Source organism: Schistocerca cancellata, chromosome 4, assembly GCF_023864275.1.
Source record: "Schistocerca cancellata isolate TAMUIC-IGC-003103 chromosome 4, iqSchCanc2.1, whole genome shotgun sequence".
Lineage (NCBI taxonomy): Eukaryota > Metazoa > Arthropoda > Insecta > Orthoptera > Acrididae > Schistocerca > Schistocerca cancellata.
The window spans coordinates 77,174,594-77,189,553 of NC_064629.1; the positions used below are offsets into that span (position 1 = coordinate 77,174,594).

Genomic DNA, 14,960 nt, shown 5'->3' on the forward strand with positions numbered 1-14,960 from the left:
TTATTGTACCAACTTGTTATGATATCTACAAATAGTGTTAAGGAAAATCATATATTAATCTATACTGTCATAAACAATACGTTATTAAAGCTCTTCTCTGTTGCTTGAAAAAAGCTCATCCTTTACAAACACAACTTTAAGACATGTTTTGCTTTCTTGCTGTTCAGTTCAACAGGAACACAAGATGCAGTTGTACCAAAGGGTGAAGAGTCAATTCCTCTCCATTCTTTGACTGTGTCAAATGGTGATCCAACAGACCAATCTTATAGCCCGTATCGGGTCATTGGGTAAGTTCAGCAGCACCTTGTTTCAAAACATGTTTTGTTTCATTATATAATAGTTGTAAAAATCAACATCAGATGTATTAAATTAGAATTTTATTTTGCTTCCTTAATCTTTTTTTTAAGTAAACAAATGAGTTTGACATTTGTAAATTATATTTGTAAAATTTCAGCAAACCTGGCTATGGCCAGTTTATACAACCCAACAGCTATGGTAAGCAGATTCCTATTTATCTTTTCAGCTGCAGCTGTAACACCACCACAGTGTGTGAGCATGTATCTGCATGACAAAGCAGCAGAGAGAGAGGGAAGAGGAGGAGATGTTTTGGATGATAAAAAGGGACACACACACACACACACACACACACACACACACACACACACACACAGAGAGAGAGAGAGAGAGAGAGAGAGAGAGAGAGAGAGAGAGAGATTTGAGATTTGAGATTTGGGGGTGGGGGGATTCATAATGGTTTTTTACCAGCTGCCTTCTGACTGTTAACCAATGGAATTCCAGTTACTTAACTTAACTACTAACACATATCCTGATCCCTTGCAGCTTACGCGATGAATACAGCACTGAGATCACTCCCCCAACGCCACCTCCCCGGCGTGTTCGTCTGGGATGCATGGGACGGGACACATCATCCAGCTTTTCACGCATTGCAAGTGGTCTTAAACTGGCTCAAGCACAGGCTATGGCAGTAGCTGTAGCAGGCTTCATGCCTAACACAGTGATGTTTGCTGTAAACCATGGAAGGCACTCTCCTCCCACACATAGAGCATCTTTCCATGGCCGAGGTTAGCCCCAATGAACAACTTCCTTTTTGTTCCTATTACATCTTTAATTTTCATTTTAGAATAAGCTTAATAAACAGTTCATGAACGTTATTAATATATAAAATTTTCTTTTGATATTTGCATGACTAAATAACTACTTCACCATTCAGTAGATAGTGCAAATATTTAATATGTGTGGGCACATTTTTGTGCATGCTGTTTTCAGTTTGTGGCGCATGACAAGTTAACACGGAAATGTTGTGATGTGGTAACATTATTCATCTTGTATCTTTTCAGTGAGGATTTCATTGTCAGTAAACACTTTTCTGTTTAGTAACTCTGTTCTTTTCTATAGTGTCAAGGGTGGGAGATTCAAATGGGAGTCTTGGTACAGAAAGACTGTCGCATTCCCTTCCTGGTAGTCCAGCTGATCGCAGGCCAAACTTTCCTGAAGTTGTTGGGTCAGCTGAGAGTCTTGTTGGCAGGGTAAGTTAAAGCTTCATAACATTGGTGTCAGTCACAACCTTTTTTATAACCATACAGTTTGAAACACAATACAGAGTTCTTTCTGTGAATGCCTGTACTTTATTTAAATGTACCCTATTTAATACTAGTACCACAGCTGTTAAACCACAAATTAACTTCATAGTTTGTAGCAAGTTTTGTGGCTAAAAAATGGCATTAAAAAACTTTCTTATTATCACCTTGAGCTACTGGTAAAATACCATATTTACACACCCAGTTTTAATCACCCGATCATCAGGTTCATAAAAGTATTCACAGCACCAAGTTAAGTGAAATATAAAATTGTTTTTGTCAGGTGATAAAACCGTGATTTATACATTGTTGTCATATAGTAATATAAATTGCATCATCAGACATTGATCATCGATTCAGTAACCTCTGCATAGCAGGAATCTGTTCAGAACATTAATTCAGATTATAGTTTCAATGTGAATGAGTACACTACCAAACACACTTTTTATACATTAGTGGTGTAATTTATATTATGATATGACAACAGTGTATAAGTGAAGCATATGCACAAATAATGATGTATGGCACATTCTGCCATTTTTAGGAAATCAACAAAAACTGTTAATTCCAGAGAATTATTGCAAAATAATAATGTAATGGCAGACTGTATTGTTTGTCCATACAGACTGTTGAAAATACTTGGCTGTGTTTTTAAAAATTGTGCTAAGCATAGTTTTCTTTTTTAAAAAAATAAGTAAGTATTAAAATGATAAAACATTGTACAACAATGGATATACAGCATTATTCCAGATCACTCTGTATTCTGCTGTAAGGATAAGGTTGTTTAGAAACCAAAAGTTGCATGAAAGAAAATTATAACAAGATACAAAATAATATTTTTGTGAACTAATTACTTTCATCTTAAAAAGGAAACAGAACATGAATTTTTATTAAGTTGAGACACAAATCTGGCACATTAACCTCAGATGTCCCACTGCAGGTTTTTGTAAAAATGCCTGTATTTTGGCTCCCTATATTTCATGTCCAATAGATCCCTTTTTTTCTCCATATGAAGTTTCAGCACCCCATTGTTAAGCAACTGAAAACCAGAAAGCAACAGAAAATTTTTTAAATTGATGTTTGCAACCATGTTTTACAATACAGTGTCTTTCCCATGGGTGAAGCACATTACGACTACGACACACGCTTACGCTTGGAGGATTGACACTACACAGCTTCAGTCAGAGTTTATCAGTAATTTTCAAAGCAGATGGCTTTTTTAAAACCAACTCAGTGGGTCCTATGTCCTTGAAGTCTTCATCATCATATCTTTCTGACACAGTGGTCAGAGCGTAAAATCAGTTTCATACCATCTTCAAGCATATTGTAATTGTTTGTCACAAATTTAAGCAGACAGGAAACTATTTTAGCTGAATCTCTCCTTGTAGTGGAGCCAGCCCACAAACTTACTGTAATGTTTCTAGTACCAACATCATGAACCATGAAATTATATGATGGCAGTTGTCTCTGGTAGAATACTATGGAATGTGTCAATGAAAGACAAAGTACAACCTGTTGTAGGTCTACTCACATAACATGGGTGTTGTTGTTCCTTTTAGCCATTTTCATATAATTTTTTAGAACTTTGTATGTTTGGTCTCCTTTTGCATGATGCAACTGACTAACAAGTTCAAGGTTGTGCAGTTCTGTTTTGTCTGAAGCTTCAAACATTTTGTTGAACAACAGATTGCACTGTCTGCAAGTATCTAACCCTCATGTTCTGAAATGCAAATTAAAGTCTGTCTGAAACACACTGTGATAGGATGACCTGCTTGTTGATTTACCAGGAAACTTTTGGGTAAACAGTCAATACATTCTGCAGAGGTTGATGTTGAGGTGCAGATATTCTTTTGAGGATTTATTCCAGCAGTAATGGCTCATCAACTTTGGGAAACTCAAAATGTGTTCATGACTTGGAGTTGGGTCATCACTTGATGTGGCATGTAACTTATTGAAATATTTTCCTTGACTGTCTCTGGAAGTGGTCATTCGACCTAAAAGATGGAATGACCACTTTTATGTTGAAAGTTTATGTTGATGAGTCTATATTCATCATTGGGTGACACAGAATATGTTGAGCAATGTTTTTTGACACACTTCTTTTGATCAGACTTTGCATTTAAAAGTAGCTTACTTCCACAGAATGTATTGACTGTTTACCCACAAATTTCCTGGTAAGTCAATAAGCAGGTCATCCTACCACAGGGTGTTTCAGACAGACTTTAATTTGCATGCAAGGGATGCCAGGGAGTGAAATTGTGCATCATGCAGCCTACTGCACACAGTTTGAGTCGTAATGTGATGTCCTATGGCTGCATGAAAATCATTATTCAACACGGTGGTGTTGCTATCAGAGTTCCTCCAAGCCGTAATCAATAGGTAACAGTCATCCACTGCAGTAGTAGCCCTTGGGGGGCCTGAGCGAGGCATGTCGTCGACAGTTCCTGTCTCTCTGTATCTCCTCCATGTCCGAACATCACTTTGGTTCACTCCAAGATGCCTGGACACTTTCCTTGTTGGGAGCCCTTCCTAGCACAAAGTAACAATGTGGATGTGATCAAACCACTGTATTGACCGTCTAGGTATGGTTGAAGTACAGACAACATGAGCCATGTACCTCCTTCCCAGTGGAATGACTGGAACTGTTTGGCTATCTGACCCCCTCCGTCTAATAGGCGCTGCTCATGCATGGTTGTTTACATCTTTGGGCAGGTTTAGTGACATCTCTGAACAGTCAAAGGGACTGTGTCTGTGATAAAATATCCACAGTCAACATCTGTCTTCAAGAGCTCTGGGAACCAGGGTGATGCAAAACTTTTTTTGATGTGTCTATATAGCCAGTTTTTTATGCTAATGGAGCAAATTTGGTTTGATATCAGCCATTGTTCTGTAACACAGAGAGCATGTCTATAACTCTAGTTAGCTGTAAATAGCAACTTAATATCTGCAATAGTGATTGACTATTGGTGAGTGATGTGTAAAATATTCGAGTCACTGGGGAAAAATTTCGTCCAAAATCTCTGCAGTAATTTATCATTATGAGTGTGGCTGGTATTAAATCAGCTATATTTTTCTGTACAGAAACTCACAAAAATTCCACTGTGCCCTTGTGTGATGTTGAATGTGCCCTTTTTAATTATTTTTGGTACCCTTTGGTGAATTACCATATTGTTACAGTAGCATAACAATTAAATGCAATCAGTGTTCTTTTGATCTGATAAAAATGTGAAATGTGATTTATTCATCTCTTAATATAGAGTTGTTATATTATTTATTTCCTTGTAAAGATTTTAATGTTGTTTCACCAGGTAATAGTGCGATACAACTACCAAAACAACATTTATACATTTTATATCAACATATAAATACACAAATTTACTATTCAAATTTTTAACATTGCTCTCTGTAAATGCCCTTGATAAAAGAATAACAGTTCTCCATTATACGACTGTAGAGCAATCAAGCTCAGTGTTAAAAACATATTCCTACCTCTGCTCAGTACACTGCAACATCTGCGAATTGTTTTTAATGGCGCATGGGAACTCATATTTTTTCATTGCAGCAATCCTTTCTTTCTTTGTTTCTTTCTTTCTTTGATTTTCTTTTCCTACAATACTGTTTTGATGCTAATTAAATGGCATCTGGGAATTATGTGATAAAAATAAATAAAACCCTCAAACACACATTGCAAACATTATGTTATTGAATGTAATTTTTTAGTTATCCATTTCTGCCTTTTGAATAAAAATTTTGTTTTGATTTAGGTGTAAAAATTTTCAGTTACTTCATCTGTCTCCTGATCATTGCAAATTATTTTTGTGTCACTCATTTCTAATGATACAGCTCTGAATTGCTCTGGGGCTTCATGATGATGATTTTTTCCCATTTAGTTTTAACCAGGATGTGAGCTTTTCTAAATTACTTTTGTGCTGTCCAGAATGTTTTTTCTGGAGCATAGTTTTCAGTCGGAATTAAGGAATCATCTAAAAATAAGCAAGACTGAACATCATTATTTAATGGTACATTTTCTCCATGGAACAAGAACAGATGCAGACACAAATGTTGTGAAAGTCTTTAGAAAATTCTTTCCTAGTCAGAGAAATAATTGTTTTCATTTGATTATGGTATGTTGATAATTTTTGCTTTTGGACTGCATAATTACAACTGAATGAAACACAATTTTTGTGGCATACATGTTTCACCTTTATTCTGTGGAAAGCATCTTTAAAAAAATTGTCAACATACTGTAATAGTACATACAACTGAGGACAAGAGGACTACAAAAGTTGGAGATGTTTTCATTTGATATTACAATTTCTCTTTAATTGCTTTCTGTCAAATATGAGTTGACCCTCCTTAGTGTACATTTTTTATCCAGACATCTGTAGTTTGTAAAGAAGTAGAAGTGATTATCTGAATATAAAGCTTTTGTCAGATAACAGACCATTTTTGTGACTTCTTACTTTTATCTAATGGTCAGGTCCTCTCTCCTGTAAATTTGTGTCTGGCATTTACAGAGCTTACTTCCATTTTGGAAAGAAATAGCTATAAACAGAATGTACTATTTTTGCTTCAATTTTCCTATTCTTATGTTCCAGTTCTTCAGGCTACTTGATATTAATTTAGATAACAACCAATCTAAGAACACCAAATGGTGATATTATAGGCCTAAAAATTTCATGAAATATTTTCATTTTCAAACTTCTTTCCCAGAAGTAGTAGTCCAGAGATATAAGATAGGGCTTCATACAGACAGGATTGGGTCATCATGTTCTCCCAATTAATGTTACATGCATAGATAAGGTGAACTTTGGGACCTGAGTCCTGCATTGAAGCAATCTTATTCCCAGTTAGAGCTTCAGAATTTTGAGTTTGTGAGAAAACAAGAATGCCAAGCAAATTGATATAATGTCTTTTGCTATGGTGCTCAGTGAAGGAAAAGGTCCCAAATAGGCAACTGAAATTTTTGGTGTTTCTAGCATAAGACTGCTGTTTGTGTTTTGATATTTTTTTAAATTTTATTATCCCTATGCTCCCCTCTCTGTACTAGAAGTGCTTCTTCAGCTTGGGGATGTTCCTTCTGATATGTTTCTGGTTTCCTTTTTTTTTTTATCATCAATTGAACTAAAGATTTTCTTCTGGGTATAAATTCATCAAATTTCGTTTTCAATGAACTTTTTATCCCTATTACTATTATCACTGTCAGTATACTATTAACACCAAATCAGGGCCAGTTTAAGACCAAAGTAACACAAACGGCCAGTTGGAGCACCAATCTCAAAGGGATGCCAGAGAAACCCAAGTGCGAAATATGTATACATCATAAACCAGAAATAGTAGCAAAAATTGAGATGAGTGAAAGTATTCAGTAGTAGAAGTAGAAATGTTGTAGTTGACATGGGTCCACAAATGAGCTGTTTGCAAGATAATTACAAATGTGTAGTAATGAGCCATCTCTGATTTCAATATCAGATATTGACTTTGTTGATATAAATGTAATTGAAATGTAAACTTCTCATTTAGATCCTCATCTAGTTAAATTTTGTCACTCATTGGTCTGAGTGAAAGAAGTTTTTCAAAACTGAAGTTGACAGAACAATGGAAACCCCAGGTTGGAATATCAACAATATAAGGGAAAAGATGATTACTACTCACTGTAAAGATGGCACATTGAGTTGCAGATTGGCACAGTGAAAAGACTGTTACACATTTAGCTTGAAGAAAGCTTTGGTCGAAAGCTAAAGTTTTTGGTTGTGCCTGTCTGCAACTCAGTGTGTCATCATTATGGTGAGTAGCAATCTATATTTTTCCCTGTATTGTTGAAGTTGATAAACATATAATTCCCTCAAGAATAATTGTGCGGAATGTTAACTTTTAGCCATTGAAAATGATACTATGAAGCCAATCAATTCATATTCTGAAACTTCCTGGCAGATTAAAACTGTGTGCCTGACCGAGACTCGAACTCGGGACCTTTGCCTTTCGCGATCAAGTGCTCTACCATCTGAGCTACCGAAGCACGACTTAGGCCCGGTACTCACAGCTTTACTTCTGCCAGTATCTCGTCTCCTACCTTCCAAACTTTACAGAAGCTCTCCTGCGAAACTTGCAGAACTAGCACTCCTGAAAGAAAGGATATAGCGGAGACATGGCTTAGCCACAGCCTGGGGGATGTTTCCAGAATGAGATTTTCACTCTGCAGCAGAGTGTGCGCTGATATGAAACTTCCTGGCAGATTAAAACTGTGTGCCCGACCGAGACTCGAACTCGGGACCTTTGCCTTTCGCGGGCAAGTGCTATTTGGAAGGTAGGAGATGAGATACTGGCAGAAGTAAAGCTGTGAGTACCGGGCATGAGTCGTGCTTCGGTAGCTCAGATGGTAGAGCACTTGCCCGCGAAAGGCAAAGGTCCCGAGTTCGAGTCTCGGTCGGGCACACAGTTTTAATCTGCCAGGAAGTTTCATATCAGCGCACACTCCGCTGCAGAGTGAAAATCTCGTTCTGAATTCATATTCTGTTCCAAAAGCTTTTTTGAACTGGAAGGCTAGAAAATTTCCAATACAATGTTTTTACACAAGGGAAATACTACACTATGTACACTGAATAACTGTAGAAATTATACATGACTTTATTAATAGAACATTTCTCTTTCATGTCACACAAATGTGTATTATCTTCTTCGGTTGCATACCTAAAAACTTTGACCATGTTTATCAGTTTTCAACTACTTTCATTTATAATTTTATAAAATTTAACTACTTATTAATGAGTCCTCTTCACATATAATGTACAGTTTATGCAGTTAAACAGTGTCTTATGTTTAACACATCAGTATAAATTTAAATGATATGTTTTTGTATTTTTGTCCTACATTTTATGATGGAAAGTGAAATAATTTGTAAAAAGATAATTATCAAACAAAATGAAAAACAGAAATTTTATATTCGCATTCAGTCCATTCAGGTTAATAGTTAGTGCATTGTTATCAAAGCTAGAAAAATGCAATAGGTCTAGTTCTTTCTGCTTTCATCAAAAGAAAAGATTTCAAAGATCTCAGACATTATCAGTGCAGGTTTAAGACCCAAGAAACACAAACTGCATTGGGGTGCTAAGCTGAGAGGGGTGCCAGAGGTGCCACAACTGTTAGATTTCTATACAGGATGTGTCACAGTTAGTAATGGTCATGTGGGACGCCAAATGTGCCAAAGCTGTAAGCTTTCTATTCACTATGTATCACAATTAGTAGCAGCTGATTGGGACATCAAGCTGGGAGGAACACCCAAGCACAGGATCTGTATAAAGGTGATACCACAATTAGCAAAAGCTGATATGTATGAAAGCAAAAGAGGGAAAAGATCTGGAAGGGGGTTGTGCAGGTGAGGGAGGGGAGGGGGGAGGGGGGGGGAAATGAGAAGTGTGTGGAAAAATGTTGTTGACCCAGCCCCAGATCTTACCTTTAATGTAAATGAATGGTTTCTTCTTTCAATATTTAGCACTAGCATAAAATTTCGAAATGTATTTCTTTTGCTAAGGAATGTATATGTATTGCTTATTCTAACTTAAAACATTTCCAAGATCGCTAATTTAGTTTTATTTTCATGTGTTTTACAAAGAGCCAAAGGAAAGGCAACTAATGTCTTAGGGGGGGTTAGGCACCAAATGCTGAGGGACAATGGGCACCAAATACTATGTTGCTTGTGCGGAAAAATGTTCTTGAACTGACCCTGGGTCAAATCTTTGACAGTATCCATTCCTATAACTACTGGTTACCGTATGCTTCAGTTAGTGGTTTTATTATTCCATGTGTCATGTTTGTGATATCTTGCTTTGAGGTGGACCATTTCAACTGCTCTACAAAAATAATATATTTATTTTGTGAATACGCATCTGCAGATCAACCACTTAAGTGATTCCTGTTAATATTTTAATTGCACTTGGCCATTGTTTATGTCTTTGTGCTTATTTACACATGAAACAAGGTACATTTGTCATGAACTGAAGAGAATGAGTGATACTGCTCTACACTTGCAGTTTTAATGCTCTTCTATTTTGTTAAATAATTTAATGTATGAAAATCAGGAGATGCAGTATTTGATGTGATCCTTATTTCTGATTTGTAATAGGTGCTGGTTGAGCAAGGACTTGGAAAGTACTGTGATCCTGACTTTGTGCGTTACACATCACGAGAAATGCAAGAAGCACTCAATATGACGCAAGAAGAAATGGATCGTGCAGCTCATAGGCTGCTGTTACAAGAGCATCAAGGGAGACCCCTTTCATTCCAGAACTCCACTGTTCCTGGAGAACTTGTACAAGGAAGTGCCAATCCCCATTTATAGCAGTGGGCCCCTACTCTTTTCAGCCAAAAAGTATTGGCTTGTCTTATAAAGTGCCTCATTTACTTTTCCTGAAAATGGAAAGATAAATCAACCTTGACACAAAGTGTCATTTCCTCCTCATGTGAACTGCCCAAATTCAACAATAGTTGATTGTTTTTCCTGATATACATATACAAGAGGAATGACATAGAGAAACATGACTCATTCACCTGGTATGGCCTTTATGTTGTGTTAATTGAAAATTTGTCATGAAATGTGTGTGATACATATCCAGTGACAGTGCTTTTTAAGTCAAATATGTATCCTGGCAGGACCAGGAAGCTGTAAAACACTTGTGGTGAGCATAGTCACATATTTTTATTATTCCAGTGAAGGAATTGTTTTTGGATAATGCATGAAGAAACTGGGTCAGCTTTATTTGCAGCATAATTACCTGCACTATGTGAGCCTCAAGAAATTAATTTTTCAGTATATGTTTGAAACATTTTTTCTTCTCATTTCTCAAAACTACAGCTTACATTTAAAACTGACTTGGGTGGTACATTTCAAGGCAAAGCTAATTTTGTTTACTGAATAAGGGAGAAAGTACCATATTATAGTAAACTTTGAGCACATTTCCAATATTAATTCTTTCAACAATTACTGGAGAGCTATTTTATTTTTTGTTCTTTTCCATTATGACAATCTTCATTCACATATGCTGATAAAGTCAGGTCTGGAACATATTGGTTTTGTGTGTTCAGGGAATTTACAAGGTATTATTCCCATTTTTCAGCCCCTTTCCTTTGCCTTTACAGTTATACCAGAAAGATATAGTAAATATTTTTCCATTCAAGATTGGTGCACAAAATTTTTACAAACTGAACAAAAATTGAGTAAGAGTGGTCAGTCAGTTTTTTTTACAATGAATTTATCTTACTTTTTCATGATAAGTTTGGACTATTACTTGAATACTAATTTTGTTCTGAGGAAGGGTTTTTTCTGACAACATTGCTAATATGAATACATGCAAAGAAAAAGGAGTTGTAATAACTAATTAATAATAACTTTTTAATTATTTCTCTTTTGGATAAAGTATGAAGGGCTTTACTGTTATTCAGTTAGTCTTTTACCTTTTTTTAAATAATTTGCCCCTGTAGAAGGAGAGAGACACAAAATTACACTTACATAAATTATTCATTTTGTAGAGTACTGAGCAAATAATTCCTGTTGCAAAATTTCATTTAACTTTTTCATTATCATTGTATTTTGTGTTAAATGAAATCGGTAAAAACAAATATTTTAGTCACTGTAATCATCCTTTGGTTATTACAGCCCCATTCATCATGATTGCTCCTGTTCATTCATTCAGAAAACATTACAGCTCCTTGCATAATCCTATGATAAATGGAGTAGTTTTCTTCTCCTGTTTCCATGTGTTTCTTTATGAATGCCAGTTAAAAGATAAAATGTTACAGAATTGTTACTTTTATGCAATGTGGATTTTGTATGACTGTAAGAAATTGTACATGATACTGGATGTCCATTTGTAATGTTATAAGCCTTCTACAGTGAATGTAAGGAAGCCAGTACATTTCCTGATCTCCAAAGCCATTGCTGTTCTTTTCCATATTTGTGTGTGTGTGTGTGTGTGTGTGTGTGTGTGTGTGTTTAAAAATAAAAATTGTACATTTTGTATACCTGAGAAGTTGAAAGGCATTGTACTGAGAAGTTTTTAATCCCACACAAATGTGTGCCTTGTCAAACCATAAGTAAAACTATTTTTTAATGTTAAAACATTTATGTATAAAGAATATTAAAACTATTCAGACAAAAAATTGTTTTGTCCATTTATCCTCACATTAAAAGTTTCAGTCTCCATTTTATTTTTTGGCCAAAAACATTTGAAGCTAGTAAGCTCTACTTGGAACATTATTTATGTGCACAGTAACAAAAATTTATAAAAACAATCTGTAAGTGATATACATTTAACATCTGAATTTGTTTTTTTTTTTATTTTAAAATTTTAAAATTACACTTGTATCACTTATAACTATGTTGTAACATCAATAGCACTGGCCAGTGTGGCCGAGCGGTTCTAGGCGCTTCAGTCTGGAACAGCGTGACCGCTACGGTCGCAGGTTCGAATCCTGCCTCGGGCACGGATGTGTGTGATGTCCTTAGGTTAGTTAGGTTTAAGTAGTTCTAAGTTCTAGGGGACCGATGACCTCAGATGTTTAAGTCCCATAGTGCTCAGAGGCATTTGAACATCAATAGCGTTCATCTCAATAACATCAATTATGGATGTGTCTTACAGCCTAGCCACAGTGGTTACACCAGTTCCCATCAGATCACCAAAGTTAAGAGCTGTCGGGCTGTGCCAGCACTTGGACGGGTCTGCTGAGCACTGTTGGCAAGCAGGGTGCGCTCAGCCCTTGTGAGGCAAACTGAGGAGCTACTCGATTGAAAAGAAGTGGCTCCAGTCTCGTAAACTGACATAAGGCTGGGAGAGCGGTGTGCTGACTACGTGCTCCTCCGTATCTGCCACCAGTGACGCCTGTGGGCTGAGGATAACACAGCGGCCAGTCAGTACTGTCGGGCCTTCCGAGACCTGGTCGAACAAAGGTGGATGTGTCATAAAATATCTAAAGCAGAAACGAAGCTATTCTGCTAAACTCTAGTACAATGTAGAAAATGCTTTGTCATTTGGATCGTGCAGGAAGAGCTCTGCTGTTATTCAGTCAGAAGTTCCATTAGACTGTTTTCAATCAAAGTCATTGTATATAAGGATTCACAACACCACAAAACTGTAACAAGGTGTGGAAAGACCTACAGAGAATCTATATTTTGGGTAAGGGCTGGCAGGTGACCCTAATCATAAACAAATGTAATTTATTGTACATAAACAGGAAGAAGAATCCATTATCATTCACTAACACAATCGGTGGTTAAACACGGAAAACAGAAATAAGCACCATATATAGGTACGGGCATTTGGCTCACTCTAAAGTGGAACTATCATAAGAAAATGTAATTCATGTAAAATGTAATTCGTGTAAAATTTAATTTTATCCAGTGTCCAGGTTGCTTACAAAACCACAGTTTGATTTTTGACTCCGTTCATCAGTCTGAGACCTTTATTTGGTAGGATTAATAGGGGAGACAAGGAAGACCCAATAAAGAGGAGAATGCTTTATCACGAGATTGTTTAGTAGGTACAGGGGAATTATAGAACTGTTCATCGAACTCCGATGGAAGATTCTATGGGCACATCATAAGTCTTGCAACAGTGTACTGCAAAAATCCAGATACTCCACAGTCAAAGAGGAAAAGGCAACTTATTACTTTCTCCCACATGTATCTCACAAAATACCATGATGTTAAAATCAGATGAACTCGAGCTCATGTGGGGTTTTAACAACGGTCGTACTTCGAAGGAAGATTAGGGTCAACAGCAAGATAATTAGAGATGGAACCCAAGCCCAGAACGGCGAAGAAAAACAGTTGTGCCCTTTCAAATAAGTAATCCCAGCATTCACCTCACATTATTTAAGGAAATCGTGAACCACTAAAATATGAATAAAAAGTTCTCATGTTTCCAGCTGCATTGCCATATACGGGCATATGTTGAGTCGGCATTCAATGAATCTATTTCAACCACGTGACTGCTGGATCCCATGCTGTGCTGAGCTGCAGGCCAATGTCTCTATTTACAGTGTTACTGGTGATTTTTATTTTAATGGCTTCTTTAATTACACAATCCCAGAAGCCATTTTTGCAATTCATGATGGATGCATTGTTAAATTTTATCCAGTGTCCATTTTCTAATGCATGCTCCTTCCTGCATTGTTCCGCAGTACGTGCTGTTTGTCTGATATTAGACTGGCCACAGTCGCAAGGTATCTTATAGACCCCAGGTGTTCTGAGACCTGCTGCATCTTTAACTGGTCTCAGTAATTGATGGATTTACATCAGAGGCCTGAAGATTGATTGGATCTTGTGTCATTTCAGCTGGTGGTTTATCTTGCTCGACACAGAGCCACAGAATGGTAAGAAAGCAAGTTTCTATTCCTGCTCTTTGTCAGTGGTCTTGTTGTGAGTGTTGCATGAAATCACTTCATTTATTTGATGGACATTATAGCCATTGTTCCTGAAAACCTTGCATAGGTGGCTCAGCTCATGGGGCAGGTTATCAGCATTTGATATGATTCTTGCGTGATGCACCAATTTTTGTAACACAGTATGCTTCTGTGCTGGGTGATGATGGCTGATGGCATGCAAGTGCAGGTTGATGTGGGTGGGTTCCCTATAGACACAGTGGCCAAGGTAAGAGTTGTTGGCCCACAGCTCAGCACGACATGGGATCTAGTGATCCTGTGGTGGAAGCGGGCGCATCAAAAGCTGAGTCGACATATGCCTGTATATGGTGATGCCCAGGCACTAGTGATGTCACAGCTGGTATCTAGCGTATATAAGGGAATTTACCAGCAGCCCACTGGTAGTCATACCACTTGACAATGGCCAAGGGATACTTGGCTGAAAGCTCTTGCAATTTTAATTAATTGTTATCATTGGAAACCCAAGAGATTTTTATTCAATGTTACTGCCACGAGACTCTGCATTCTTATACCTAAATATGGATGGCTGGATGAAATTTTGAACTGAATAACAGTCCAATGTCTTGTTACTGTTATTCATCTCTTGCACCGTTCATAAATGAGACAATAAAGGAGGAAAATGATTAATGTAAAAAAGTACCTTCCACCACACACTGAAAAGAGGCTGAGTTGCATAGATCCATATGTAGATATTAGATCGTCTTCTACTTCTCATGAAATGATACACACAAATGGAAACAGAAGTAGTAAACTGCAACAATTATCTTTTTAATTTTATCCATATTTTCCAGCTGTGAACATGCTATACTCTATACACAGGAAGTTTAAATAAAAATTACTCCAGTCACAATTTTTTTGTGTTTTATTAAATTACATAATATATTTCAGAGCTTGCGGTTCCATCTTCAGGTACAAGTCATTTAACAC

At 36.8% G+C, this 14,960-nt stretch overlaps 1 protein-coding gene across 3 annotated transcripts in view; it reads left to right on the forward strand.

Annotated features, from left to right (window-relative positions):
* LOC126184668 (muscle calcium channel subunit alpha-1-like) overlaps window positions 1-10,685 on the forward strand; it is a 601,154-nt gene extending 590,469 nt beyond the window's left edge. For all 3 annotated transcript variants that reach the window (XM_049927151.1, XM_049927152.1, XM_049927153.1), the window contains exons 38-41: window positions 168-287; window positions 455-495; window positions 1,417-1,547; window positions 9,721-10,685. In XM_049927151.1, the coding sequence (XP_049783108.1) occupies window positions 168-287; window positions 455-495; window positions 1,417-1,547; window positions 9,721-9,936 (508 nt within the window). In that variant the 3' untranslated portion in view covers window positions 9,937-10,685. The remainder of the gene's footprint in view (window positions 1-167; window positions 288-454; window positions 496-1,416; window positions 1,548-9,720) is intronic.
* Window positions 10,686-14,960: the final 4,275 nt, after the last annotated feature.